We start from the raw sequence: 12,818 nt of genomic DNA on the forward strand, positions 1-12,818 counted from the left end.
TAGGGAGACTTGTTTTATGACCTAGTATGTGACATTGGTGAATGTTCCATGTACACTTGGAAAAAATGAGTATTAAGTTATTGCTGGGTAGAATATTCTACAAATATCAAAAGTAAAATTGATAGAGTTGCTTAACTAATTTTGTACCTTTGTCCCAGATATGGAACACCTTTAAAAATGTAAATTGAGCAACAAACAAACCACTTACGATAACTTTGAAATAACTTTTGTGTTTTAGAGGTCCTTTTGAGAAAAGTAACAGGTGAATGATTAGAGCATTTGAATGTATATACACTTGTATATATGTCCACATATATAAAGATACAAAGTATATATGAGTTCTAGATTATGATTTTCAACCTATTTTAATGCATATGTCATTTTGATTGAAATATTCACAGAATTGGAAACTTGGGACTTAATGGGTTAATTCTTCTATTTCCATTATTGATTTCATCTATTTGTTCCATGAATTAACAAGAGGTATATTGGAATCTCTAACTAAAATTTTGGATTTGTCTATTTCTCCTTTCAGTTTCTTTGGTTTTTGTTCACAGCCTAATAGATGTAGAACTATATGCCTTATTAATTGACCCCTTTATCATTATATAATCCATCTCTTTATCCGTGACAATATTCCTCATTCATACACCTACTTTTTTGCACTTCAGGCTTCTTGTGATTATGTTTGCATACCATACATTTTTCTATCATCTTACTCTCAACCTATCTGTGTCTTTATGTGTCTAGTTAGTTCCTCACAGACAGCCTATAGTTGGGTGTTGCTTTTTAAAATCCAGTCTATTTATATTTAATACAGTTATGTATGTTGTTACCACCTTGCAAATTGTTTTCAATTTGTACCATCCCCCTTCTCTGCCTCTTTTCTTCTTCTAGATTAACCCTTTTTTCCTTTTCTCTGTTTAATTGTGACCTGACTGGTTCATGGACACTTATACATATTCATATTTGTTTCTTTTTTCTCATTTCTAGCATTTTTTGAGGGCAGGTATTTTTCATGCATTAGTATTTTGAGGACTAGGATGTGTGACTAGTATATTTCAGTTTTGTTTGTTTCTTTTATATATTTTTTTCCTCTCACTTATCTGTTTCCCTTGATCCTCTCCTTTCTTCTGCTAACAGCCGATCTGGATTGTTTTCTTTCACTCTTCCTTTAATTGTTTACTTCTATCTTCTCCCCTCCCTCATAATCATCACTTCTGTTCTCTGCCAGTTCACCATCTGAAATTGTAAACCCTTTTGCAAAGTTACTGTTTTTACTGTGGGTAGTAACTAATTGCATCATTTTTGTTTATTGCAATAATTAACACTGTAGATGTCATAGCAGGAACTATTTGGTTTAAAGCTGTATATTATTTGCATTGGTTGTTACTATTTGTCTCCCCTGAAATGGTGAGGTACTGGAAGTCTTCAGGGACACTATAAGTCCATAGGGTGGACTCTACTGCCTCAGATCCACAGTGTTAAATGGATAGACACACAAATAGATTAACCATTTTTAAATACCCCAATTTATATCCAATATGGGCTTATTAATTGTACTTGTAGGCTTTATTTTTTAGTCATTGTCAACAGTGTGCATCTTTAGCCTATCCCTGTCCACCTCCGATACTACACCACTTAAAACACACGTGAGAAACTTACAACAGTACGCTTTCATTATCCTCCTCCCATCTTTTGTTCTATCATTGTCAAACATCTTTTTCTATCTGTGTTATAAACCCAATAACACAGGCTATTATTTTTGCTTTAAATAGGCAACTATCTTTTAAGGAAAAATTTAAGAGGGAAACAGTCTTTCTTAATATTTAGTCATGCGCTTATCACTTCTGTTGTTCTTCATTCCCTTAGATCCACCAAAGTTTCCAACTTGTACCATTTTTTCTTGTTCGTAAAAAACTTCCTTTAAAATTTCTTGTCTTAAAGATCTGCTGGTGATGAATCCAGTCTCTCCTCTTTGTCTGAAAAAGTCTTAAAGTCACCTTCATTCTTGAAAGCTGTTTTCATTGGATATAGGAGTCTCGGTTGGCAGGTTGTCTTTTCTATGTTGTTTTTCTTTAAATTCTCGAGTATATTTACAACAGCTATTTTAATAGTCCCAATTGCTACTTCTATTTTCCCTATCATTTCTAGGTCAATTTCAATTAACTTAACTTTCTCCTCCTATGGGTCACATATGTTCCTACTTCTTTGTTATCTACTCATTTATGATGAAATAACTGTCATTGTGAATTTTATACAACTGAGTGTTAGATTTTATTATAATCCTTTGAAGAGTATCTGACTTTGGGCAGACAGTTAAATTAATTTGATGCCTTGAGATTTGTGTGTGTGTGTGTGTGTGTGTGTGTGTGTGTGTGTGTTTTGCTAGGGATCAAACCCAGGGCCTCACACAAGCTAAGCAAGTGCTCTACCACTGAGCTATGCCCCCAATCCTTTTAAACTTGTCGAAGGCAGATCTGGAGTAATCTTTATTACTAAGGTTGTAATCTCTATTAAATATTCCATGTCTTTAATGGGGCCTCTCCCTCTGGCTAATGGAAACTGAAACAATTTCTGTCTTTATGTGAGTCTAGGAATTGATTGATTATAGAACTTGTTGAATGACTGGATATAGATGGATAAGAGATGATGAGAAATTATTGGGTGGGTGGTGGTATCAATTAGCAATGAGAGAAATATTGGGGCGGAGGAGAGAGTGAACAGATTCCATATCAGATATATTTAATTTTAGGAGCCTATAAGACATGTAAGCAGAGATATCTACCAAAACCTTGGTTATGTGATCTACAACTCAGGGAAGAGATTGAGGCTAGAGTATAGAGTTGGGAGTAATCTCTACATAACAGTTAAGAGCAGCTAACATTCTCCAAACATTTTTACACATGGTAGTTAAAATCTTGATGAGAAAATGAGATTGCCAAGGGAGATTGTAGGAAAGATGACTAAGAATAGATAAATCCTCTTAAAAGGGTGGGCAGAGGTGGCGTTCATGAAGAGAAAGTAGAAGAGAGGGGAGAAGAAGAGAGGAGAAATGGTGAGAAAAATCAGAGAGGAACCAGGAGATGGAGGGGTCATGGAAACTTAGAATGGAGAGAATGTCAAGGAAGACATGGCCAACATTGCCAGATGACACAAACCACCCAAGTCAGATTAAAACTGAGAGGTGCCTTCTGGAGTTAGCACCTGTGGAGGGTGTCTAGTGATACTGAGAAGAACAGTTCTAGTGACCCAGGGAAGATGGCAGCCAATGAGCAGACAATTGACTGGGAGGTGGAAAGAGAAGTGTAAACTCCTCTTTCTAGAAACTTGGTGAAGAAGGGAAGGTTAGTGACAGAGCCATACCTGAGAAGGCTACATGAAAAATGGATGGATATTTTGATGGGATGTTTATGGGCTCAGAGGAAAGGTCAGTAAAGAGGGACAATGTAATAAAGTCCTCAGAGAAGACAAGAGTATAGAATTAATAGCAGTGGGAGAGTTCACCAAATCTCTTCAGTTCATAGTTGGCAAAGTTACATAGAGTTGGCAGGGAAGAAATTACTCATTGTCCCCATTTTAAGGATAGAAACATAAAGCCCAGAGGAAATGCCTCAAACCACACAGCTTGGGACTGGGCAGAAGAGATTCCACCTCCAACCCTAGCCCCTTGACTCGCTGTCACCAGACTCCCCTTGCATAATTCCTAAGCCTTGGCCAACCCTTCAGAAATGTAGAGAAAGTTGAATGTCTGAGTTCCAGAGGGAGAATGCAGGGAGGGTCTCAGAGCACATTCTGGAAAGGGGTAGCTGTTGGGAGAAGGATTGGGGAAGAGAGGATAGAGCGGGAGGAAGGCAAAGGCATCTCCACCCAGGCAGCAGCTGCTCCCAAATATGTCACAACTTGTCAAAGAGGCAGAAATAGAAGCAGTTCAGGGAGTGGGAGGGGGTGGGGTGGCGTGCTATGGCTTCTGAACCCACAGAGAGGACCGCTGCAGGGGGTGGCTAGCAGGAAGGGGGACAGGCAAGGGGGCTAAGTGCAGAGGTGAGTGTGACGAGTACGTGCCATGGTTCTAGGCAAGCTGCAGGGGTCCAGGACCTTCTGGTTGCCTTTCAGTGAGGTTGAGCATGGGAACAGAAGTGAAGACTGAACTCCTCGAGGAAAACTGCCCTCTGATCCTACTGGTCCACTCTTTAGGGCCCTCAGATAGCAGCTCAGTGGTAGAGGGCTTGCCTAGATGCAAGCCAGGGGCCTGGTTCAATCCCCAGCACCACAAAACCAACCAAACCAAAGAAGCCAGTCCTCCTACCCGGACCCCATCAGCACTTCCTCCAGTCCAACACGCTGAGTTAGGGGGAAAGGGGGCACTTGGATCATCTGGCAAGCATCTAGGTTTACAGATGGGTAAACTGTGACCCAGAGTGGGGACATGACAGTAGTATGCTCTGAATATTTATCCAGGGTTCCTTCCTCTGCCCTAACCAGAAGCTGAAGGCCCTATTCTCACAGGGACCTAGAATTCTCATAAGAAATTCCCACACATATTTCCAAAGGCCCCCGGAGCCAGGCCCCCAGGTCCACATGTTCTGCTGAGCCCTGTTCCGCTTATTTTTAAAACCAGCTCTCTGTTCTGTCTCCACCAATCACCTCTCCTTGACCCCCACTCTCCTAGGACCCAACCTCTTCCGCCTCCAGGCCCACAGCTTCCCCCACCCCAAAGCCAGAGATTCTTAAAGGATGATCCTGCCTCTGCGCTCTGGATTCCAGGCGGGGACAGGATTTCCCAGTGGTCACTCGATGCTCAGTCCTCAATGGAAACAATGTGGCCCAGAGGCCTGGGGCCCTCCCCTCTTACCCCCCCCCACCCTGGTCCCATCCGCCTCTGGGCCTGTCCTCCCGTCTCCAGCCTGCAGGCCTCCCCCTGGCTTCTCCTCACACCTCCCTTTTTTCCCTTCTTCATCGACTCACCTGAACTCGCCATTGGCCATTCAAGCTCTCAATCTCCTCACTGCCTGCTTGCCTGCGCACCCCTCCACTGCCATTGCACCCCTCCTTGTCTGCCAGTCTTTGGGGGGGTGGGCAAAGTGGAGAAGGCACCTCATTCAGTCCCAAGGAGCAGACACCCTTTCTACTTTCTACCCCAGTCCTCTGCACCCTCAGGCAAGTCACGTCCCTTCTCTAGGCCTGCTTCCCCATGTGTAAAGGGAAGGCGAACTAGCTGATCCTAGAGCGCCTGGCAGCTCTGACGTTCTATGATGGCTATGATCTGTTCTCACCCTGTCGCAAAGTGACTACCTTGCAAATAATCAATGCTGGCTAGCATGTCGTGTTTGTTCGACTGTTTCCTATGGGAATGCACATGTGTTCCCAACACCAGGTCCCACTAGTCTTCATCAAAAATACTCAGACAACCAGCCCTGGAAAACAAAAGGTGGGACCTGTTTGAAGAAGCCAGAAGCTCCCACCCCTCCAGACCTCTTGCTCCTTCATTTCCAACTACAAGAGACTACAGAATGGGAAATCTGCTTAGGTTTTAGTCGAGCAACCTGGCAGCCCAAGTCAGCCCACATGCAAGATCTGCAGGGACCAGAAGAGGCTGAGGTCAGACAGCTAGGATTGGGTGTGGAGCAGAAGGGGAAGGAAGGAGCAGGTGAGGGGGATTTCTACCATGCAAATGAGATGGGCCCAGCATGCAAATGCAGGGCAGAGTCAAGTTGAAATATTCAGGGTAGAGGACCAACAGCCTGGCCCTGGAGCCCCAGCAGGGGATAAGGGCTGCCTCCAGAGAGAGCAGGACTGCAGGAAGAGGAGGCTGCAGTCAGGGCAGGGGGCCCTCTGTGCCCAGGCGACAGGGGTGGGGATTAGGGCCGGACGCTCTGCTGTCAGGTTAGAGCTGATGGATCACCGCCGGTGGCGGAGCACAAAGGCTGTTCTGTGCTTGGCACCAATGTGTCCCCGTCCATCAGAGGGCAGCTTGCAGGGGGGGAGGGGTGTGCATGAGAGGAAGCCCAAGTCCCTAGACACAGCTTCTCCACAGCTTGACTGAGAGAAGAACAAGGTGGTTACAAGGCCAATCTGCCCACTGGGGGTTTAAGAGGTCGGAGACTCCTGGGTCACCCTATCATCTTAGTCCGGAGAGAATCTGTACCCTACAGGGGCCCCTGACATGGTCCCCAGGGTCAGCTTACTCAGATATGCACAAACATATCCACAGACAGGGATTCACAGAGACCCAGACATCAGAGGTCACCCTAACCTCCCAGTCCTGCCCTGGTGTTAGGTCAGAGGCAAACGTCACAGGACACAAGGCCAAGCTCACACCCGGCAGAGCTTCCTGTAGACGGTCTTTTCACTGCTCTCTCCCACCATCATGGTGGGGACCGACACAGAGTAGGTTCTCAGAAAATATGCATTTAGCAGAGAACAGAGTGAGTGACTTCCTTCTCTGGATGATACTGGCCCTTCTTCTAGCCTTCCCTTTATCACCTCATACGTTCACCTTGGGTGACTTTGTGTTCTCATCTCCCTCACTCAACAGTGAGTACAGTGATGGCAGAGACACCATGTCCTATTCACATCAGTGACCCTGGCACCTGGGACATGGTGCTCGCTGGGACATGTTTCTTGATTGAAAGAATGAACAAGTGAATATTCACACATGGAGGGGAAGACAGGTTTCCCTTCCTCCATTCCTGTCCCTGTGGTCCCTGGAGGCAGTGCAGTGGAGGACCATGGGGCTAAGAGTGGGGGGGGTCAGGAGTAGAGAAGAGGACCTGGTGTTTCCACATGCTAGGTGACCTTTCGAGTAATACAACAACCACACCCCCCTTCTCTTGCCACACAGAAACACGTATCCTCTCCTGGTCAAATCCACCCTCCTGCCTCTGGGTGGGTTCAGACCCTCATTAGTTCACTCCAGGACACTGTCATGGTGGTGTGGGTGATCTTTTTGCCTCAGTTTCTAAGTTCCTCTATGCCCAGCTGGAACCCCTCCCTCTTTGCAGACTTGTCTCCAATCACTCCTGTACTTGAATCCTGAGCTCCATACAGGCTAGCCTACCCAATGTCCCCCACCCCTCCTCTTGTCGTCCAAATCCCACCTGTTCTCTGAGACCCAGCCCAGTGTGTCTCTCCTCCACAGAGGCCCCAGCCTTTGATGGTTTTGCACCTCTTGATGGACCCATACATTTGCAAGTAATCGCAGCTCTCTCGATGACTGTGGAATTGACAAAGCTCACCCTTGTCTTGTAATCGAGTGTTTGGTATTCAAGGTTCATGCTTGCTCACCAGACAGCAAGGTCCTGGGGGCCATCACAGATCAAGCCCATTCTGCTTCCAACTTAGAGAAAAATGCATCATTTAGGGTTAAGTCAGAATGGATCCCAAAATGACAAAAGATGCCATTGCTAGGTTTCCATAACTTTGACATCTCCTCGGGGTTCATGGGATTGGAGTGTAAACTGAGGCAAGGTTGTTTTAGTTTACTTCTTTTTATTTTTCCCTTTTGGGTGGAAGTGTGTTGGAAATAGAGATGCTTCTTCAACCCGACTGGTCAGGGTCCAAGCAAGGTTTAGAAGTCACACTAACACTGCACTGTCTACCACACTGGCAAAGCCTAGTACCAAATTAAGGCCTTGCTACTCTCCCTCAATTTCCTTGGGTTCTTTTATTGTCTGGCTCTGTTCTCTGCTCACCCTAGTTTCCTACCCCCCAAGGTATGCCTGTATTTTCCTGGCTCCTCACTGTGGATAAGGGAGAAGGGAAAGCAGCTCAGATCTCCCTCCCCTGAGTGGTCCTCCGTGAGCGCCTGCATGATTCCACTTCCTGCTATTGTCCCTGCTGCTAGTTTTAACTTATCGGTCTCATAGACTGGGATAGGGTAGCAGGGTGGATCGGACTTAGTCTTCAGGCTCCTCGACAGCTCTGAGACCCAAGGGTAAAAGATTGCTGCTCAAAGCCCAGGATTCCTGAAGCTGCAGATCAATGGACTAGGCTGGCCTGTGACACAGGGAAAGGGGAACGGTGGCCACCCAAGAAGGGGATTTGGGTATCAGAGATTGGGATAAAAGAGGTGACCAACATGGTCCTCTAGATGGTAAGGTGGAGGGTAGGGATCTCACCTTAGGCGACCCACCTCTTTTAGTCCCCAGCCCGAAGACTGAGCCTTGCTCACTGCTGCTGTCTGAGGCCTGCCCACTGTATTGGGAAGAATGAGTCCCCTCAGACCCCAGACCTCTACTAAGAAGTGACCATGGACTAAGACGCCTGAAGATTAAACAGTCCCCCCTCCACCTGACCTATATAATGCATTTGAGACCTGCACACGGTCTCAACAGGAAGGGCAGAAGAACCCAGACAGGTGGTCCAGGTGAGGGCAGGTGTAAACTGAGTTCCAGGCGCTCTGTTTTCTCTCCTCTCCCACTCCCATCCACCAGAAGGAGTCAGCAAGATTTGTCCCAATGGGGCAGGAAACAGTTGAGGAGGCAACAAAGGAGGGCAGGTAAATGAGAAGACAGAGGAAAGAGGCAGAGGATTTAATCCTATGATCTGGCCATGTGTGGGATGTGCGTTCTAACCCTGACTCTGACCTTGCCTTTTATATTACAAAGAACACCTCCCCCATTCCAACTAAAAGAAAAAAAAAATTCCTTGACTCAAATTTTCCCCAATCACCTGAGCTCTAAGAGAAAGTACAGGGTCAAGGCCATCTGGAAATCCAGAAGTTGAATCCATTTGCCACTCTGAGTTTTGTCCTTATCCCTGGGGAACCACAGATCCCCCAAATTCCAAGAAGCCCCATTCTTTGGGGAGGGTCTTTAAGAATCTCATTGGAAGGATACAGTATGGTTAAGGTGCTGTCAGAAAGCAGGGAGATGGACAGATTGACTCACATTCCCTTCCAGCCTAAACTGACCCCTTCCTTGTTCCCTCCTCCTCCTACACCCACCGACTGCTTTGGGACCAGCAAGGAGAGAGCAGGCAGGCCGCCCAGCAAGGAGTAATTGAAAGGAGCAGATGAGAGGGGGAATGTGTCCTCCCCCACCTTCCCTGTCCCACTGGGGCTGCGGAGAAATGAAAACTAATCAAATTACACCCAACGGCCTCCCGACCCGTGCACAGGAGCCGCTCTGGCCATGGGGCAGGCTGGCTGGGTGGGGTGGGGGCCACTGGGAGAGGGAAGGGGAATCACATCTAATCCACTGTAAACGTCTTGATGTGCAGCAACAGCTTAGAGGGGGCTCAGGTTTCTGTGGCGTTGGCTATATTTATCTCTGGTTCCATGCCAGCGGGGAGGGTTTAAATGGCACCCAGCAGTTGGCGTGAGGGGCTGCAGGAGCTTGGGGGCCAGAGGCAGGAACAAGTCTTTTCCGACCCTATGGAGCTCTATGAGACATCCCCCTACTTCTACCAGGAGCCCCGCTTCTATGACGGGGAAAACTACCTGCCTGTCCACCTCCAGGGCTTCGAGCCACCGGGCTACGAGCGGACTGAGCTCAGCCTGAGCCCCGAGGCCCGGGGGCCCCTGGAAGACAAGGGGCTGGGGACCCCCGAGCACTGTCCTGGCCAGTGCCTGCCCTGGGCGTGTAAGGTGTGTAAGAGGAAGTCGGTGTCAGTGGACCGGCGGCGGGCAGCCACTTTGAGGGAGAAGCGCAGGCTCAAGAAGGTGAATGAGGCCTTCGAGGCCCTGAAGAGGAGCACCCTGCTCAACCCCAACCAGCGGCTGCCCAAGGTGGAGATCCTGCGCAGCGCCATCCAGTATATCGAGCGCTTGCAGGCCCTGCTCAGCTCGCTCAACCAGGAGGAGCGCGACCTGCGATACAGAGGCGGGGGCGGGCCTCAGCCCCAGGTAAGTGGCCGGTGCACCTGCCCCAGGGGTACGGCCCAGAGGGAGGCGCCTGGACGCCTCAGGACGCCATGGAAGGGCTCGGTCAGAGGGTTGGAGCAGGTGACAGGCAGGGCCTTGAGGGGCCGCAGAACCCCTTCGTTTGTCAGACCTAGGTTGTCTGCTGACCTCCTGTGTCCCCATGCTCTTTTTAGACAAGATAAAGGCATTGAGCAGAAGATCCAGATGGGGTGGGGGCCCACTGGCACAGGAGGCAGAAGGGGTCTAGGAGCAGCAGGTCCACAGTCATCCTGAGAAAAGTGAGAATGAATTCCCATCCCCGAGTCAGAGCCTAAAAGGTCAGCCAAGTACAGCCAAAGCAGCCTACTTTGCCCCCCACCCCGCCCCTGTCCCAGGTATGATTGGACAGATAAGATCCACCCAGTTTCACTGGAACCCCAGCAAGCCTGCTTGAAGTCACCCTGGTCAGGTCAGATACCCTGCCTGGTCATCCTTATCTCCAGGTTCAGGGAAGCCAGAGACCCCTTTATGCTGGTGTTCCGTGAAGGCAGAATCATCATGTAGCAGAGTCTCTGAGTGTGAACGTTCTGGAGTGGGGGGGTCCTGGGCTGGAGGGTCCCAGCTTGTGGTCCACCCTCCAATTCTACCACAGTTCTGCCTATTGGGACAAGGCAGAGACACATCCAAGGATGGCTGCGCCCTGACCTTGGGCCTTGGCCCTGACTTGCAGGTGCCCAGTGAATGCAGCTCCCACAGCGCCTCCTGCAGTCCAGAATGGGGCAGTGCACTGGAGTTCGGCCCCAACACAGGTGGTAAGTGAAGCCTGACCCTGGTTCCCATCCCTCCACCCTTCCCTAGGGGTTCTCCCCTCTTACCTCAATCCATCCTCCTGTCTTCTTCCTGTGGTTTCTCCAAGGACCTATTGACCCCAGGACCCCAACAGTGGGCTGGAAGGCCCTGTGCCTCCTTGAAGTCTCAACCAGCTAAAGAGTAGCAGTTGTGACCTCCTGTAGCTCCCTAGCTGGTGTCTGGTGACTGACCTCAGTCAGAGGAGACTGTTCCTGCCCCAGGGGTCCCTGGGAATTGCTGAGTCAGTGTTGCACAACTGGGCCCAGCAAAGTGCAATTCTAGTCTCCCAGGATACACTACCCTGGCTCCACCTTGGAATAGTTGCTTTCAAATCCTAACTCTTCTAGGGGAATTCAGAGTTCGGGCACATGCCTGAAGTGCATTGATCTGTCCTAGAAAACGTGTCATTCCAAAGCCCTCATCCCCCACTTCCTCACCTAGGTAACCCCTCCCCACCTTCTTCTTACAGATCATCTCCTTGCGGCTGACCCTACAGATGCCCACAACCTGCACTCCCTCACCTCCATTGTGGACAGCATCACAGTGGAGGATGTGTCTGTGGCCTTCCCAGATGAAACCATGCCCAACTGAGATTGTCTGCCAGGCCGGGTGTCCATGTGAGCCCCCAAGCTGGCCATAGGTGCCGCCACTTCTGCAGCAGAGGTCTCCTAAGCCAGGTTGTCCTGATGCCAGGAAGACAGCCTTGGGCTGCCACAGGCCAGACTATCCCCTTCCTCATCCATATAAGGTTTATGCACCGCCCAGTAAGGGAACGGATGCCCTCATTTAGCTAACTCCTTAGAGCAGAGGGCATCCCCTTTCCAAGGAGATAAAGCAGGGGACCAGAGCGCCCCCTTGTGGATACCTCCAGCTCAGGGGGGCAAACTCAGGAGATTCCTTTTATCATAATGAAGCCTTTAATTCCACCCCCCAAATGGAATTGTTTGAGAGAAAAAGACAGTGTTCTGACCCGGACAAGTGTGCACATCTTCTGTCCTGGTCTCTTCCTGATGCCAGTGGCTGGGCTGGGCCTGCCCTGAGTTGAGAGAGAAGAAAGGGAGAGGAACAATCCTCTGTTCCCAAGTCCCTGGGGGGCCAAGCTTTTGCAGTGAATATTGGGAACCTTCCAGCAGTTTTATGTTTTGTTTTGTTTTGTGTGTTGTTTGTAAAGCTGCCATCTGACCAAGGTCTCCTGTGCTGAAGTTGCCAGGGACAGGCAGGGAAAGGGGGTGGGGACTCTTGGGGTGATTTCTTTTGTTAACTAAGCATTGTGTGGTTTTGCCATTGTTTTGTAATTTTTTTTTGTTTGTTTTGCTAACTTATTTGGATTTCCTTTTTTAAAAAATGAATAAAGACTGGTTGCTAGAAGAGTGTCCATGATGATGATGTAGAGGGTGGGGAGTGACTGATAGCCCCAACCCCTCCCACTCAGCCACCTGGACACCCTCCAGGGGCAGGACTTCCAAGGATAACAAAGACTGCAGCTCCAAAAGCGCTGTGGACACCCTCTTGAGATGGTCACTAGACACTGGGGAGCCTGCTTTCTACCATTACAGTAGGAGCTGGTGGGTGTGATCCATAGCCTGGGTGAAGACCAGACTCCAGCTTGCAGGGCGCAGAGGGAAACTTCTAAGCGCTCCACTCCTCTTTAACTTTTCAGATATTGTTCACATCTGCTGCTTTCAAACTTTTATAGCCCATTAGGTTCACCAGCCTTCAATTAAGCATGCTCACATGCCCCAAGTGTCCACACCCAAGGGACAAGGGGCTTACAGCTAGAATCTGTGGGACTCTCCTCTCTAATCCCTGTCTCCCTCCCTATAGAGATCCCTATAGAGAAGTGAGAGGAGATTAAATCAGAGCAATGGGGCAAATACTGTCACTTCCTTGTAGGTCAAACAGCAAGACCTCTCATCCCCTTCTTCCCCTCCCTCCTGTCCCTGCCTACAACTCAGAGATGAAGGAGATCTGCTGGGGAAAGGAGGTTCACAAAGAATAATCAAAAGAAGAGAAGCTGGGTTTCTCTTCATTTGGGATGCTGTTTTTCGAAGACTGGCTTCCTCAAGGGGGAAGGTGGGCGGGAAATTGAGAACAAAGATTTATGGATAGAGATTACATAAGGATT

The 12,818-nt window shown here is 48.6% G+C and overlaps 1 protein-coding gene across 2 annotated transcripts; it reads left to right on the forward strand.

The window, feature by feature from the left end:
- Positions 1-9,242: 9,242 nt before the first annotated feature.
- Positions 9,243-12,055, forward strand: Myog (myogenin). Of its 2 annotated transcripts, none has more exons than XM_047521144.1 (3): positions 9,243-9,847; positions 10,497-10,656; positions 11,163-12,055. In XM_047521144.1, exons 1-3 carry the CDS (start codon positions 9,302-9,304, stop codon positions 11,282-11,284), a joined length of 828 nt encoding a protein of 275 aa, XP_047377100.1. In that variant the 5' UTR covers positions 9,243-9,301; the 3' UTR covers positions 11,285-12,055. The 2 variants fall into 2 exon arrangements, with proteins under 2 accessions (XP_047377100.1, XP_047377101.1); XM_047521145.1 differs by having other exon boundaries at positions 9,269-9,847; positions 10,575-10,656.
- The last annotated feature ends 763 nt before the right edge of the window (positions 12,056-12,818 follow it).

Source organism: Sciurus carolinensis, chromosome 12, assembly GCF_902686445.1.
Source record: "Sciurus carolinensis chromosome 12, mSciCar1.2, whole genome shotgun sequence".
NCBI classification, from domain to species: Eukaryota; Metazoa; Chordata; class Mammalia; order Rodentia; family Sciuridae; genus Sciurus; species Sciurus carolinensis.

Coding starts and splice junctions, on each gene's coding strand:
- Myog (XM_047521144.1), top strand. CDS start 9,302: ATGGCACCCAGCAGTTGGCGTGAGGGGCTGCAGGAGCTTGGGGGCCAG. Junction 9,848..10,496: donor GGGGCGGGCCTCAGCCCCAG/GTAAGTGGCCGG, acceptor ATTCTACCACAG/TTCTGCCTATTGGGACAAGG. Junction 10,657..11,162: donor GTTCGGCCCCAACACAGGTG/GTAAGTGAAGCC, acceptor TTCTTCTTACAG/ATCATCTCCTTGCGGCTGAC.